This window comes from Leopardus geoffroyi, chromosome A2 (genome assembly GCF_018350155.1).
Source record: "Leopardus geoffroyi isolate Oge1 chromosome A2, O.geoffroyi_Oge1_pat1.0, whole genome shotgun sequence".
Classification (NCBI taxonomy): domain Eukaryota; kingdom Metazoa; phylum Chordata; class Mammalia; order Carnivora; family Felidae; genus Leopardus; species Leopardus geoffroyi.
The window spans coordinates 156,797,352-156,810,552 of record NC_059331.1 but is presented as its reverse complement, the minus strand read 5'-3'; the positions used below and the strand labels follow the sequence as shown (position 1 = coordinate 156,810,552).

The following is a 13,201-nucleotide window of genomic DNA, read 5'->3' as shown; positions in this document are numbered from 1 at the left end:
TTTTTGAGAGAGAGAGAGAGGGAAAGCAGGGGAGGAGCAGAGAGAGAGAGGGAGGCAGAGGATCTGAAACGGACTTTGTGCTGACAACAGAGAGCCTGATGTGGGGCTCAAAGTTAGAAACCATGAGATCATAACCTATGAGATCATGACCTGAGCCAAAGTCAGATGCTTAACTGACTGATGTCCCCAGGCCCCTCAGGAGTCTTACATTCTTCACCTATCTTTCATTCAAGGCATTTGCTAATTCCCAAGTTCCATTGGACAGAACAAAAAAAATCGTGCAAAAAGTGGTAGTTATAAGCTAAGTGGGACTTCCTTATGTTTTCTCTCCTGCTTTTCTTCTCTTTGCTTTTTTGTCCTATTTTCTGGGTAGGTGCTATTATAATTTGTTTTTAAACAAAATTTAAAATTTCTGCATCATGCCTTTAATTTCCAAGGTGTTGTTAGTATGCCTTTTCTTATAGCATGCAATTTCTTGTTTTCAGTATATCTTCTTATCTCTCTGAGGATGTAAATTTTCTCATTAAGCTTTGAAATAACATAAGTATATAGCTCAGTACAATTTTACCAGTGAATACACCCCTTAAGCCACCAACTAGATCAAGAAGTGAATATACCAGCACCCCAGAGGCTTTCTCATTCCCTCTCATAATCACCACACCAAAGGCAGCTACTACTCTGATTTCTGTCACTTTTGCCTGTTTTTGAACTTATATTTCATACATGCTTTAACTTTCCTGTATCTGGCTCTTTGTGCTCAATCTTATGTTTGTGATATTCATCATTTTTACTTGTGTGGCAATAGTTCATTACTTATACTGACCTATAGTATTCCTTTTAAAAATAGAATATAATCTATTTATCTACTTTACTATTAATCATTTGGTTTATTTCCAGTTGTTTGCTAGTTTACAAATAATGCTATGAAACATTCTTGGACATGTTTTTTTGGTAACAATATATACACTCTAGGAATAAATCTGTAACTTTTTCATTTCTTTCCATATATAAAATATTAATATACTATATAATATGTATGATGATATGTATGATATCACGTATCATATCATGCAGTGCAAGTTTATTTCTATTTTCTGGATTGATAAAATTGTTTTAGTGTTATCTGGCAGAATATATAAAAATAGCAAACAAAAACATTTCTGAAAAAGGATGGCATGTTGGTCTAGCACATATCAAACTGTAATCTAAATATGCAGTCCTTAAAAATGCTCAGGACTGACAGAATAAACAATTCATAAATGAACATATCAAAGATAGTAAAGGGAAATCTTAGATAAACTCTAAAAATGTAATGTGTAAACGCAAATCGATGTGTTCATTATATCTCTGTGTATAATCTCATTAGCATTAAAGAGGATACATATTTGGAGATGTGTAAAAAAAAAAAAAGAGCAGTGCATGACAACATGAGTCTAGCAAAGCAAAAATATTGGTAAATTTGGCAATTTGGAAGGGAAAAAAGTTATATCCTGACCTTCATTGATAAATTCTTTCCAGTGACTTAAAACATTAATTTGATGATGTAAACGTTAAAATTTCTATCTAAAGTTAGAAACAATTAAAAAGCAAATGACAAAGTGGAAAAATATCTCCAATGAATATGGCAAAGTGTTATTGACTTAACTATCTAAAGATCTTTTCAAATCAGTGTGAAGAGTTTAAATATCTTAATAAGAAACTGGTAAAAGAATAGTAATGGTCCCAGAAATATAAATAGCCTGTCAAGGATAATCACAAATCAAATCAATGATGAGCATTAGGAACCACATTGCCTCCAAGAGTGATACAAAGATGAATATGAAGATTAAAAAAAAACAAACACCTAATAGTCAAACCCAACAAAGATGTAGGGAGATGAACACTCTCATTAAGTGCTGGTAGGAATGTAAATTGTTTCTGAAAGTTGCCAGTTTACTTTGAGGATTCTTGTATTAAGCATCTTCTCCATCTGGAAATTCAGATGACTACCGGGTGGAGCCCATGCTAGGGTAGGTAAGATGGAACCCTTGGATACACAAGATGGAATTCAGGCTAACGAAGAGTTCTGTTGAATGAAAGAGACGGAGCCTTAGGCTAACTCCAGAAACTGGAATCGCATGAATTACACTTGAACTCCTGCCTCATTTAAGCATACAATAACCTGTGTGACAACAAAGGAGCCAAGTTCAGAAATAGGATGTGCTTGAATCATCTGCTCCAAGTGGGGGACCTGAATCTCCATTCTTTTTTTTAAATTTCTTTTAAGTTTATTTATTTATTTTGAGAGACAGAAAGAGAGCACAAGCAGGGGAGGGGCAGAGAGGAGAGACAGAATCCTAAGCAGGCTCCGCGCCATCAGCTCAGAGCGCGATGTGGGGCTCAAACTCACAAACTGTGAGATCATGACCTGAGCCGAGATCAAGAGTCTGATGCTTAACCGACTGAGCCACCCAGGTGCCCCGAGTCCCCATTCTTATTTGCCAAGTGCAAGGCTCTTCCATGCTTTTGCTAGCATCTGTAAAAACATCCTTCCTCTTCATCTTTTAAAATATTAAGTATTGGGGCGCCTGGGTGGCGCAGTCGGTTAAGCGTCCGACTTCAGCCAGGTCACGATCTCGCGGTCCGTGAGTTCGAGCACCGCGTCGGGCTCTGGGCTGATGGCTCAGAGCCTGGAGCCTGTTTCCGATTCTGTGTCTCCCTCTCTCTCTGCCCCTCCCCCGTTCATGCTCTGTCTCTCTCTGTCCCAAAAATAAATAAACGTTGGAAAAAAAAAATTAAAAAGAAAAAATTTAAAATATTAAGTATCTTTACCTGGCACTTCAGTAAACTTTCAGTGGGACTGGGTGCTGATAAAACCTTTCTGGAAAGCAATCTGCCAATATCTGTCAAATTTTTAAATCCCAGAAATCCTACTGATAAAAACTTAGAGATACAGATACAATGGTGTTTCCTGCAGCCTTGCACCATTATTTAGAAAAAGAAAACAAGAACACAAGGGGTTTGCTAAATGATTCCATAAGTGGAATATAATAAAGTTGCTTAAAAAAGGAGGTGGGGGGGAGAGCTTCACATTCAAAGAGTTCAAGTTCAAAGTCCTTTGATATACAAAGATCTTTACAAAATATTATTCAGTGAACTAATCAAGGAGCCGAACAGCATGTACAGTAAGACACTACTTGTGTAAATACAAAAAGAATACGCAATGCTAGTCTATGTACAAATTTTTATCAGCAAAGATATATAACAGATTGTTAATGGGGGTTAGCTTTAGAAGGGGGGCCAAGGGTTGGAAGATAGGGAGAATGGTGAATTTCACTTTCCATTTTCCAGTGCTTGACCTTCTCCAGTGTTTGGCTTTTTACCAGTAGAGGTGTTTCTACTTTCCTAATGTATTTTTGGCACCTTATATATCTTTCAAGGTACCTTTCCAATCTTATATTCCCCCAGGGGACTTTCATTCTTTAACCAGTACATCTACACCTCTTCTTCTAAATTCTGATGCCATGTTTTAACATTCCACACTGCTCCTTATACTGAATAATTAATTTGTTCCTTTTCACAGGAAAGGAAATGATCAGATGGTAGACTAGGTCTCATAGTGTACGTATGTCGTCTAGAACTGGAATCAGCAAACTTTGTCTATGAAGGACCAGATAGTAAGTGTTTTAGGCTTTACAGGCCAGAAGGTCTCCGGTGAAACCACTGGACTCTGCTGTTGTATTGTGAGCACAGTTATTGTGGACAATAAGTGAACAAATGTTCATGACTGTGTTCTAATAAAATGATTTATAAAAACAGGTATGAATCTGATTTGGCTGTGGGTGGTAGTTTGGCAACCTCTGCTCTTTTACAAAAGTAATCACCAAAATGTGTGGAGATTAACTAAGAAGACATTTCTCCATTAATCCCAACCATGGAATCTTCATTTGAATTTAACATCAAAACTTACTTTTTTTTCCAAATGGCTTGCCCCATCAATCTGTGGCTTCCTAAGTGGTTTTTTTTTTTTCCTTTCTTTCCTCAACCAAAGCTCTTTTATTTAAAAGCCATGTATAAAATCAACAATCCCAGGACACCGTCCTCTGTTAGCTCTCACACATCAGTTTCTTTCATATAGTACATATGATTATGTACATAAGCACTACTGTTCAAGACACACAAATATCAGCTCCAGGTTAGGTGGTGAACTCCGTGGGGAAACTGTTCCAGTATTCTGATACCTGGAGCTCAGTAGGGTGGCTTGCACCTGGGCCAGGCTGGGACTAGAATGAAATAAGCGAGGTGCCTAGGGTGCACGATTTAAGGCAGTGCTCACTCTCAGGGTCATGCAAATGCCGGCTCAGCCTTAAGAAGGAGTACCTTTTTAAACTTCATGCCCAGGCACCTCACTTGCTGCACCAGGGAACCTCACTGTACTCAGAATCACGGACTGTCAGTGAATGGGACAGTCAACATGCAAATTCAGGACAAGGGCTATGTCACTTAAAAACAGTTGGCTGTTCCCTCCTAGAAAGCCCTGGTTGGGAAGCACATAGCAGAGTCCTAATGTAGGGCCATCCAGAGGACAGATCCAGCCCAGAAAAAAAAAATGTGTGTGTGGTGGGGTGAGTGTCAGGACTCGGGGCTCCATGAAACAGAGAGGAGGAGGAGGACGACTTCCATTGTCCTTGTACAGTTTTCACCTAATCCCACTGCAAAGCCACTGACTGAAAGAACCAGAGTATGTTCCACCTCTTGCCCTCCTGCTGTTCCCCTTTTGCTGTATTTCGAGCCCTCTGCTTTGCTCTCTGCAGAAAAGTCAGAAGGTAGGCCTGGTTACAAGGAGAGGAAACGCCTCTTTTGATTTTCCTTAAGAATCAAAGCCTGACTTGTGTCCCCATGGGAGGAAATGGCCCTGAGGTTGCTTTGAAAGGCCCCATTTTCCCAGCTGAGTCTCCTGGGCTCAGACTAGCCTGCAGATGTTCTAGGACAGAGAATGACGTGTTCATCTTGCATTTCTGAATGCACTTGTGTTGCTTCCACACACAACGGTTGGGTCCCGTACCTCCACGTGCATTTTACACACTGCCTAAGACTATGCTTACCGCGGGAGATTATATTTAACAACTCCTTGAGCATCTGTGCTATAGACGGAGACATTTAATAAAAAGACAGAGAGGAAAGGCCCCTATACATATGAACTGACAGTCCCGTAAGGGATGATATGAACAAAAACTACAGTTTACAGAACAATTTCAAGTGTCTTCTAGTGTCTTCATTGTACACTCCATTGTGGTATAGAGGAAGATAAAAACTCACACATAAAGAACACTCACAAAATAAATTATTTTATAGCAATTCTGTGAGGAGACTGCTCTTATCCAATTTGGAGGTGAAAAAAAAATTGAGGCTACAAGGTTAAAAGTGACTTGTCCAAGATCATACATCAAATGAGTTATAGCGCCAGAATTCGACCAGTGGGCTATCAGATTCTAAAGCCTGTGCACTCTACCGTTTTCCCCAAATTGTATAAATCATCAGAAAAACTTACCGTGTAGTAATCATACCAGCGGGCTCTGGGGAAATATGCAGTGACGTTTCGGGCATTCTACAATTAAACACAAACAAGGCTTGGGCAAGGTACCAATTTGTACAGTAAAAGGATCAAAACAATAGTGGTGGCCTTGGACCAATGTGCTCATCTTTTTAAAGACCAGCAATGTTGGGGAAACCTTTCTTCCCTCCCTTCTTCCCAAATGGGAGATTTCCCTGCCTCAGACTGGCAGTTTCCATAAAGCCCTTTGGGATCAGGACTATGGGGAAAAATCATCTGCTTACACAGTCACCCCATATTCTCCCTAAAGAGATAAACTGAGGTTGGGTCTTGGGCAGAAAAAAATTTTTGTAGATTTTATGGTACCAGTACTTCAGGGATTCTGATTAGTGCAGTAAGTTTTGGGGAGAATGCAATTGGCTGGTATTTTAACCAGAAGCCTACATACATCAATAGAAAAAGTGAAATATGGCTTTTGCTTCCTGAGGATGTCTTACAGAAGGAAGGGAAGGGCTAGCTGGCAACAAGGTATGCACATGGTACAAACAATCCTGCAAAATTTGTTTTAATGGAGTAAGAGACCACATCTCAGGAGCCCCAGCAGACCAGTCCTCTTTTGTTGCCTCTAGTCACTGGGTCTCAGAGCTGTAATTCTCTAGTCATCAGACGCCTCCGTACTCACAGCCTCCAGGACAGGGCTGACCAGGAAGGCTGGGCCCAGCAGAAACTGACGGTCCACATCCCAGGTCACCCGGTCTGACACGAACCTGGAAAGAGAAACCAAGGTACCACAATCAGGAACCCAACAGGGCTTCAGGCCAAGACCCTGAAGAAAACTCCTCAAGTTCAGACCCAAGTCAGAAATCCAGCTGCGTTCTTTGTCTTCCTTTACTCTTTCCCTATGTCTCCCTTAACCAGCTGTATACTTACTGTCTATCATGTTCTTCAAACCCCAGAAATGGATGAACTTAGACATGTTCTCACCTATCAATACCTCCATGTTTCTTAACCATGGCATATTTTAAATGCAAGAATGGCCTTCAGCCCTCACATCTTCAGCCCTCACATCTGGCCTTGTCTTGTGACCTGAGCGGCTACAAAAGATAGGTAGCTTTTCATAGGCCCAACTTAGAGAGAAATTATTCTGTGTTGTACTGTATCACTTTGAATTTTTTTCATTCAGTAGCCTTTTGTCAAGGACCTAGTGCATGACTGACACTGTGCTAAAAGGAATTATAATGTATGGTCTGTCCCAGAAAGCTTATGGCAAAGGGCAACTGTGTCTTTAACTTAATTTGGAGGAAATTTTTTCTTCAGGAGCCACTACATAGAATGATATTATTCATTAGTCATTGGGATTCCATCTGACACTCACTCATGGAGAAGAGGCCGGACGACAGTGCTGCCCTCCGTGTGGGCCATGTGCATCAGGGTGTAGAGATATGGCAACAGGGTATATCTGGTCTTCAGGACACTTCTGGAGATATTCACAAAGGTTGCATCCCAGGACACAGGGTCTTGCCTCTAAAGGAGAAAAGAAGAATGTTTAGAGCTCACTAAGGGAACCTGGGGACCTAAAGAAGTCCCTGAACGCTTATTACAAATGAAGATCATATATAGCTAAACCAAAATTGATTACAGATGAGACTGAGAATATTCTTTTTTTTTAGACTTTTTTTTTGAGGCAAAGAATATTCTTAATATACTTAAAGAAGTCACTGACGCTTTCACAATACAGCTGATGAAATTTCTCTATAAGACATTCTTTTGGGTATATATTTGGTACAACACAGCCTAACCAAACAAACAAAATAATGTAAAGAACACTGAGGAATCTGGTTCACTAAAACATGACGCTCTTTCCAAGTACCTGTTAGCCATTTGTATGTCTTCTTGGAAAAATGTCTGTGTGGGTCCTTTACCTATTTTTAAATCATGTTGCTTGTGGCTTTTTGCTACTGATTTGAATGAGTGCCTTACATATTTTGGATATTAATTCCTTTTCAGATAGATGGTTTACAAATATTTGGGGTGCCTCGGTGGCTCAGTCAGTTAAGTGTCTGACTTTGCTTCAGGTCATGATCCCACAGTTCATGGGTTTGAGCCCTGTGCTGACAGCTCAGAGTCTGGACCCTGCTTCGGATTCTACGTCTCCCTCTCTCTTTTCCCCTTGCCCACTCACTCTCTCTCAAAATTAAAATAAAACATTTTTTAAAAATTAAAAAACAACAAATATTTTCTCCCATTTCATAGGCTGCCTTTTCAGTTTTTAATTATTTCTTTTGCTGTGAAGCTTTTGAGTTTGATATAGTTCTACTTACTTATTTTTATTGCTGTTGTCTGTGCTCCCAGTGTCATGTCCAAAGAAATCATTGCCAAGGACAATGTCAAGTAGCTTTTTCCCTGTGTTTTCTTTTAGAAGTTTTACTGCTTTGGGTCATACATTTAAATTACTACTACATTTTGAGTTAATTTTTGTGAGTGGTATAAGATAGGGGTCCAGTTTCATTCTTTTGAATGTCATTATCCAGTTTTCCCAACAGCATTTATTGAAGAGACTGTCTTTTCTCCACTGAGTATTCTTGCCTCTCTTGTCAAACCATAGTAAGTGCAAGGTTTATTTCTGTACGTTTGATTCTATTCCATTTATCTATTTTTATGTCAATAGCATACTGTTTGGTTACTACAGCTTTGTGATATAGTTTGAAACCAGGACACGTGATACCTTCAGCTTTGTTCTTCATTCTCAGGATTGTTTTAGCTATTTGGGGTTGTTTGTAATTCCATGTGAATTTTAGAATTGTTTTTCCTATTTCTGTGAAAAGTGCTATTGGGATTTTGACATTGCATTGAATCTATAAATGGTTTTGGGTAGTATGGACACTGATAATGTTAATTCTAATCCATGAACATGGAATATCTTTCCATTTATTTGTGTATTCTTCAACTCCTTTCGGGAATGTCTTAGAGTTTTCAATGTCTAGATCTTTCACCTCCCTGGTTAAATTTATTCCTAAGCATTTTATTGAGTTTTGATGCTACTGTGAATGGGATTGCTTTATTTCTTTTTTAGATATTTGCTGTTCATGGATAGAAACACAACTGATTTCTGTATGTTGATTTTGCATTCTGCAACTTTACTGAATTGGTTCATTCTAATAGTTTTTCAATGATACCTTTAGGTTTTTCTGCATATAAAATCATATAAACTGTAAACAGAGACAATTTTACTTCCTTCCTGATTTAAATATTTTGCATGTCTTTTTCTTACCTGACTGTTCTGACTAGGACTTCCCAGTACTATGTTAAATAGGACTAGTGAGAGTGGGCACACGTCTTATTCCTGATCTTAGAGAAAAAGCTTTCAAGCTTCTACCATTAAGCATAATATTAGGTGTGGGCTTGTCACACATTGCTTTATAATGTTGAGGTCCATTCCTTCTACACCCAATTTGTTGAGAGCTTTCATCATGGAAGGAGGTTATATTTTGTCAAAAAAAATTTTTTCTGCATGTTTTGAGATGATCATATGAATTTTATCTTCCATTCTATTAATATGGTGTATTACATTTATTTATTTGTGTATGTTGAATCATCTTCACATCCCATGGTTAAATCCCACTTGATCATGGTGTATGATTCTTCCAATGTGTTGAATTTGGTGTGCTAGTATTTTGTTGCAAATTTTTGGATCTATATTCATGAGCGATATCGACCTATAGTTTTCTTGTAGGGTTCTTATCTGGGCTTCATGTCAGGGTAATGCTGGTCTTATAAAATGAGCTTGGGAGTGCTCCCTCCTCTTCAATGTTTTGGAAATGTTTGAGGAGGTCTTGGTGTTGATTCTTCTTTAAATTTTCAATACAATTCACCAGGGAAAACATATGGTCCTGAGCTTCCTTGGGGCGGGAGGGATGATTTTTTTATTACTAATTCAATCTCCTATTCATTATTTATCTGTTCAGCTTTTCTGTTTCCTCATGATTCAGTCTTGGTAAGCTGTATGTTCATAGGAACTTATTCATTTCTTCTAGGTTGTCCAATTTGTTGGTTTATAATTGTAGTCTCCTGTGATCCTTTGTATTTCTGTAGTATCAGTCCTAATGTCTCCTTTTTCATTTATAATTTTATTTATTTGAGGCCTCTGTCTTTTTCCTTAGCAAGTCATTTTGTTTATCTATTCAAAGAACCAGCTCTTAGTTTGGTTGATCTTTTCTGTTGTTTTTCTGGCCTCTGCTTCACTTATTCCTCTTCTGATCTTTTGGTAACTCTGGACTTAGTTCTTTTGCTAGTTCCTTGAGGTATAAAGTCAGGTTGTTTATTTGAGATTTGGCTTCTTCTTTTCTAATGTAGGTGAAATGCATTCACTTAGAAATGCATTCACTGCCTCCTGCAGGTTTTGATATGTTATGTTTCCATTTTCATCTGTTTCAAGATATTTTAAAATTTTTCTTTCAATTTCATCTTTGACCCATTGGTTGTTTAATTTCCACATATTTGTGGGTTTCCCAGTTTTCCTCCTATTATTGGTTTCCAGTTTCCACGGAAGACATACAGATGGCCAACAGATACATGAGAAGCTGTTCAACATCATGTGTCATCGGGGAAATGCACATCAAAACCACAATGAAATATCACCTCACATCTATTAAAGAGAAGAACAGTGGTTATCAAGGGGCTGGAGGATGGGAGAAATGGAGACGTGTCAGTCAAAGGATACAAACTTCCAGATACAAGATGCATATATCCTGGTAATCTAATGCACAGCATGGTGACTATAGTTAACAAAACTATATCATATACTTGAAAGTTGCCAAAAGAGCAAATACTAAATGTTCTCACCACAAAAAAGAAATGGTAATTATGTGAGGTGATGGAGGTATTAACTAATCCTGCTGTGGTAGTCATTTCACAACACTTAAGTGTATCAAATAAAACAAGCAAGAAAGATGAGGGTTTAATGGTTTTGAAGATGTCACGGAGAATACAGAATGCATTAATTGTAGCTCAGATTTGGAAGCTATATTCCTAGTGATATAAAACTTTTGAGCTATGAGCTAGCATCATACCCTGGTCCCAATGGTGTTGTGGTTCCTCGAGAAGGGGTAAAAGGCCCCCAGTTGCATCCAGCGAGCACACATCTCATACTCAGCATCTTGAAAGAATCCACAAATATCTGCTCCTGTCTGAAGCAAGGTAGAATAAAACAAGCCTGTTGGTGATTTCTGAAAGATGTGACAACCTGCTTGGGGATTAGAAGTGACCCCAAAGACACTTACATAAGATATACCAAAGAGGCTGAACTCCAACATGCCTGCAATGAGACCACAGCTGTGTCAGAGGCAGTACTCGTGATCTGCCTTTTTCTCCCCACTCAAGAATCCTTTACCAAGATCCCTAACCCCCTTTCCCACCAGCAGAAGCCCCTTGGGATAAGCCCACACACCAATGATAGACTTCTTCAGCTGGTCCCAGGCAGCTGTGTTGTCTCCCAGCCAGTGACCTCCCCAGCGGCCAGAAGAGGGGAATGTGGAGCGGGTGATGACAATCCCTCTCTGTCCCGTCACCTCCTGCACAGCTCTGGATGGAGGGGAGCAAGGAGGTGATATAGGGGAGATTAGGGGAGGAAAGGCCACAGAGCTTCTCCTCCCGGGGGTTTCTGAGCGTGAGTCATGGTGACAAAATGTCTCCTGCATTACTGGAAGAAATACAGAAATCTGAGCCATAATGGCATCCTCACTGACTGACCCTAGATGATAGAGAGAATAATAAGTTGTGCCTTTACATAGTGTTTTACAAAGAACTTTATAGTAAACTTACTGGATCACCTAAAAATAACACATAACCTTAAAAATAACAAGTAGTAACAAATAACTACGTATTTACTAAGTACTAAGGTTTGAGATTTGGGGAGGAAGAAGGCGAATTCCTTCAGAAGGCTTCTTTAGAATAATTCTTCTTATTCATTGACTGAGCTCACAAAATGGGATAGTGCTAGTTCAGTAGACCATCAGTTGGCTCTCCAACAAGAAATAGAAACGAACAAACAAACCCAACAGAGATGAGTCACTTATGAAATAAAGGAAAGAGAGAGCCAGTCCTCTGTGTTCCCTTCACCTCCTGTAATTAATCACGGCATCAGCTGCTCTGTGTGATCATTGCCTGGGTCTCCATATGTGCCTCCTGCACGAGGACTATCGAGTCTCCCACCGGCAGAACCATGTCTTGCTTAAACCTGTCCTTCTAACAATGCCTGGCTCCATGCTCGTGTTCACTTAATAAATAAGAATTGTGACCCAGTCATGATTAAAATCTTCTTAACCCTTGAGAGGGTGCATGAAAGGAAAAGCAGAGCAACTCTATCAGCCACTGGCTGGCCCTGCGGGTCGTGTGGACCAGAGAAGGGAGAGGGCCACTCACTCGTAGGTGGGTCTGGTCTGGGCCCATCCGTACAGGCTGTGCACGTCATAGTGTCGCACCCGTGAGCCGTCTGGCAGGATCTGCTGACTCTCCATGCACAGGGTCTTGCTGCTAAGGCCCATGTCCCTGGACTCCAAATCTGAGGAGAAAGAGCTAGTGATATAAATGTCATGCTCAATCCTCTTTACCCCTGACCTCCCTTTAAGGGATTGGACACTGGAGCTTAAGACTAATCTGACCCCTACATGGGTCCCTCTCCTCCTTCCTCCCCAGGGGCAGGGGAATGTGCACGGTTCTGAGCTGCAATGGAGCCCATGGGTGTTTTCACAGGAGCAAAGTTCTCCAGGAGCAAGCAGGGGCAAGGGGGAGAAGACAAAGCTGCCAAACACCTGACCACGTGACAGGATGTAGTCTAAGCTTTTTTCTTGTAAATCATTTCAGGTAATTCTTATCGTAACTCTATAAAAAGAGAGATATCACTATCTCCCTTTACAATTCAAACAGCTGAGATTTGGAAACATCGAGTAATCTGTTGAAGGTCATACAATTCATAGTGAATCTAATTTCTGGAGCCAAGACATGAACACAAGTGTTAGCGCCAAAGTCCAAAGACTCCACGATAAGGGGAAGCTGCTACTTTCCCCCCACTGGTGGCACAACAAACTCCCATGGAGGGATTCACACAAGTCTGAAGAATTAAGAAACTTAGTTCTAGAATCCTTTGGGGACATCACCACTGTTAAGTTTTTTTCAAACAAATTTGAGAAATTCAGCCAATAGGGTCAGTAACTTGTACACACACTCAACTGGGTAAAGCGCTTGATGTGTGCTAATCTTTGGCCCCCTAAAAACCACAGCACCATGGGTGCCTGGGTGGCTCAGTTGGTTAAGTGTCCGACTTCGGCTCAGGTCATATTCTCGCAGTCCATGAGTTCAAGACCTGTGCTGGGCTCTGTGTTGACAGCTCAGAGCCTGGAGCCTGCTTTGGATTCTGTGTCTCCCTCTCTGTCTGCCCCTCCCCCGCTTGCACTCTGTCTCTCTCTCTCTCTCAAAAATAAATAAATATTAAAAAAAAAAACAGGGGCGCCTGGGTGGCGCAGTCGGTTGGGCGTCCGACTTCAGCCAGGTCACGATCTCGCGGTCCGTGAGTTCGAGCCCCGCGTCAGGCTCTGGGCTGATGGCTCAGAGCCTGGAGCCTGTTTCCGATTCTGTGTCTCCCTCTCTCTCTGCCCCTCCCCCATTCATGCT

At 40.4% G+C, this 13,201-nt stretch overlaps 1 protein-coding gene across 4 annotated transcripts in view; it reads right to left on the bottom strand.

Moving 5' to 3' along the window:
* The window catches only part of MGAM (maltase-glucoamylase), a 97,527-nt gene that overhangs the window by 8,356 nt on the left and 75,970 nt on the right, over positions 1–13,201 (bottom strand). For 3 of the 4 annotated variants that reach the window (XM_045495946.1, XM_045495944.1, XM_045495945.1), the window contains exons 37-43: positions 11,954–12,092; positions 10,980–11,113; positions 10,813–10,847; positions 10,603–10,719; positions 6,909–7,057; positions 6,216–6,300; positions 5,531–5,587 (exon numbers count right to left, since the gene is read on the bottom strand). In XM_045495946.1, coding sequence (XP_045351902.1) covers positions 5,531–5,587; positions 6,216–6,300; positions 6,909–7,057; positions 10,603–10,719; positions 10,813–10,847; positions 10,980–11,113; positions 11,954–12,092 — 716 coding nt within the window. Of the gene's footprint in view, positions 1–5,530; positions 5,588–6,215; positions 6,301–6,908; positions 7,058–10,602; positions 10,720–10,812; positions 10,848–10,979; positions 11,114–11,949; positions 12,093–13,201 lie in introns of those variants that run through there. The other variant, XM_045495947.1, reaches the window with a different exon arrangement.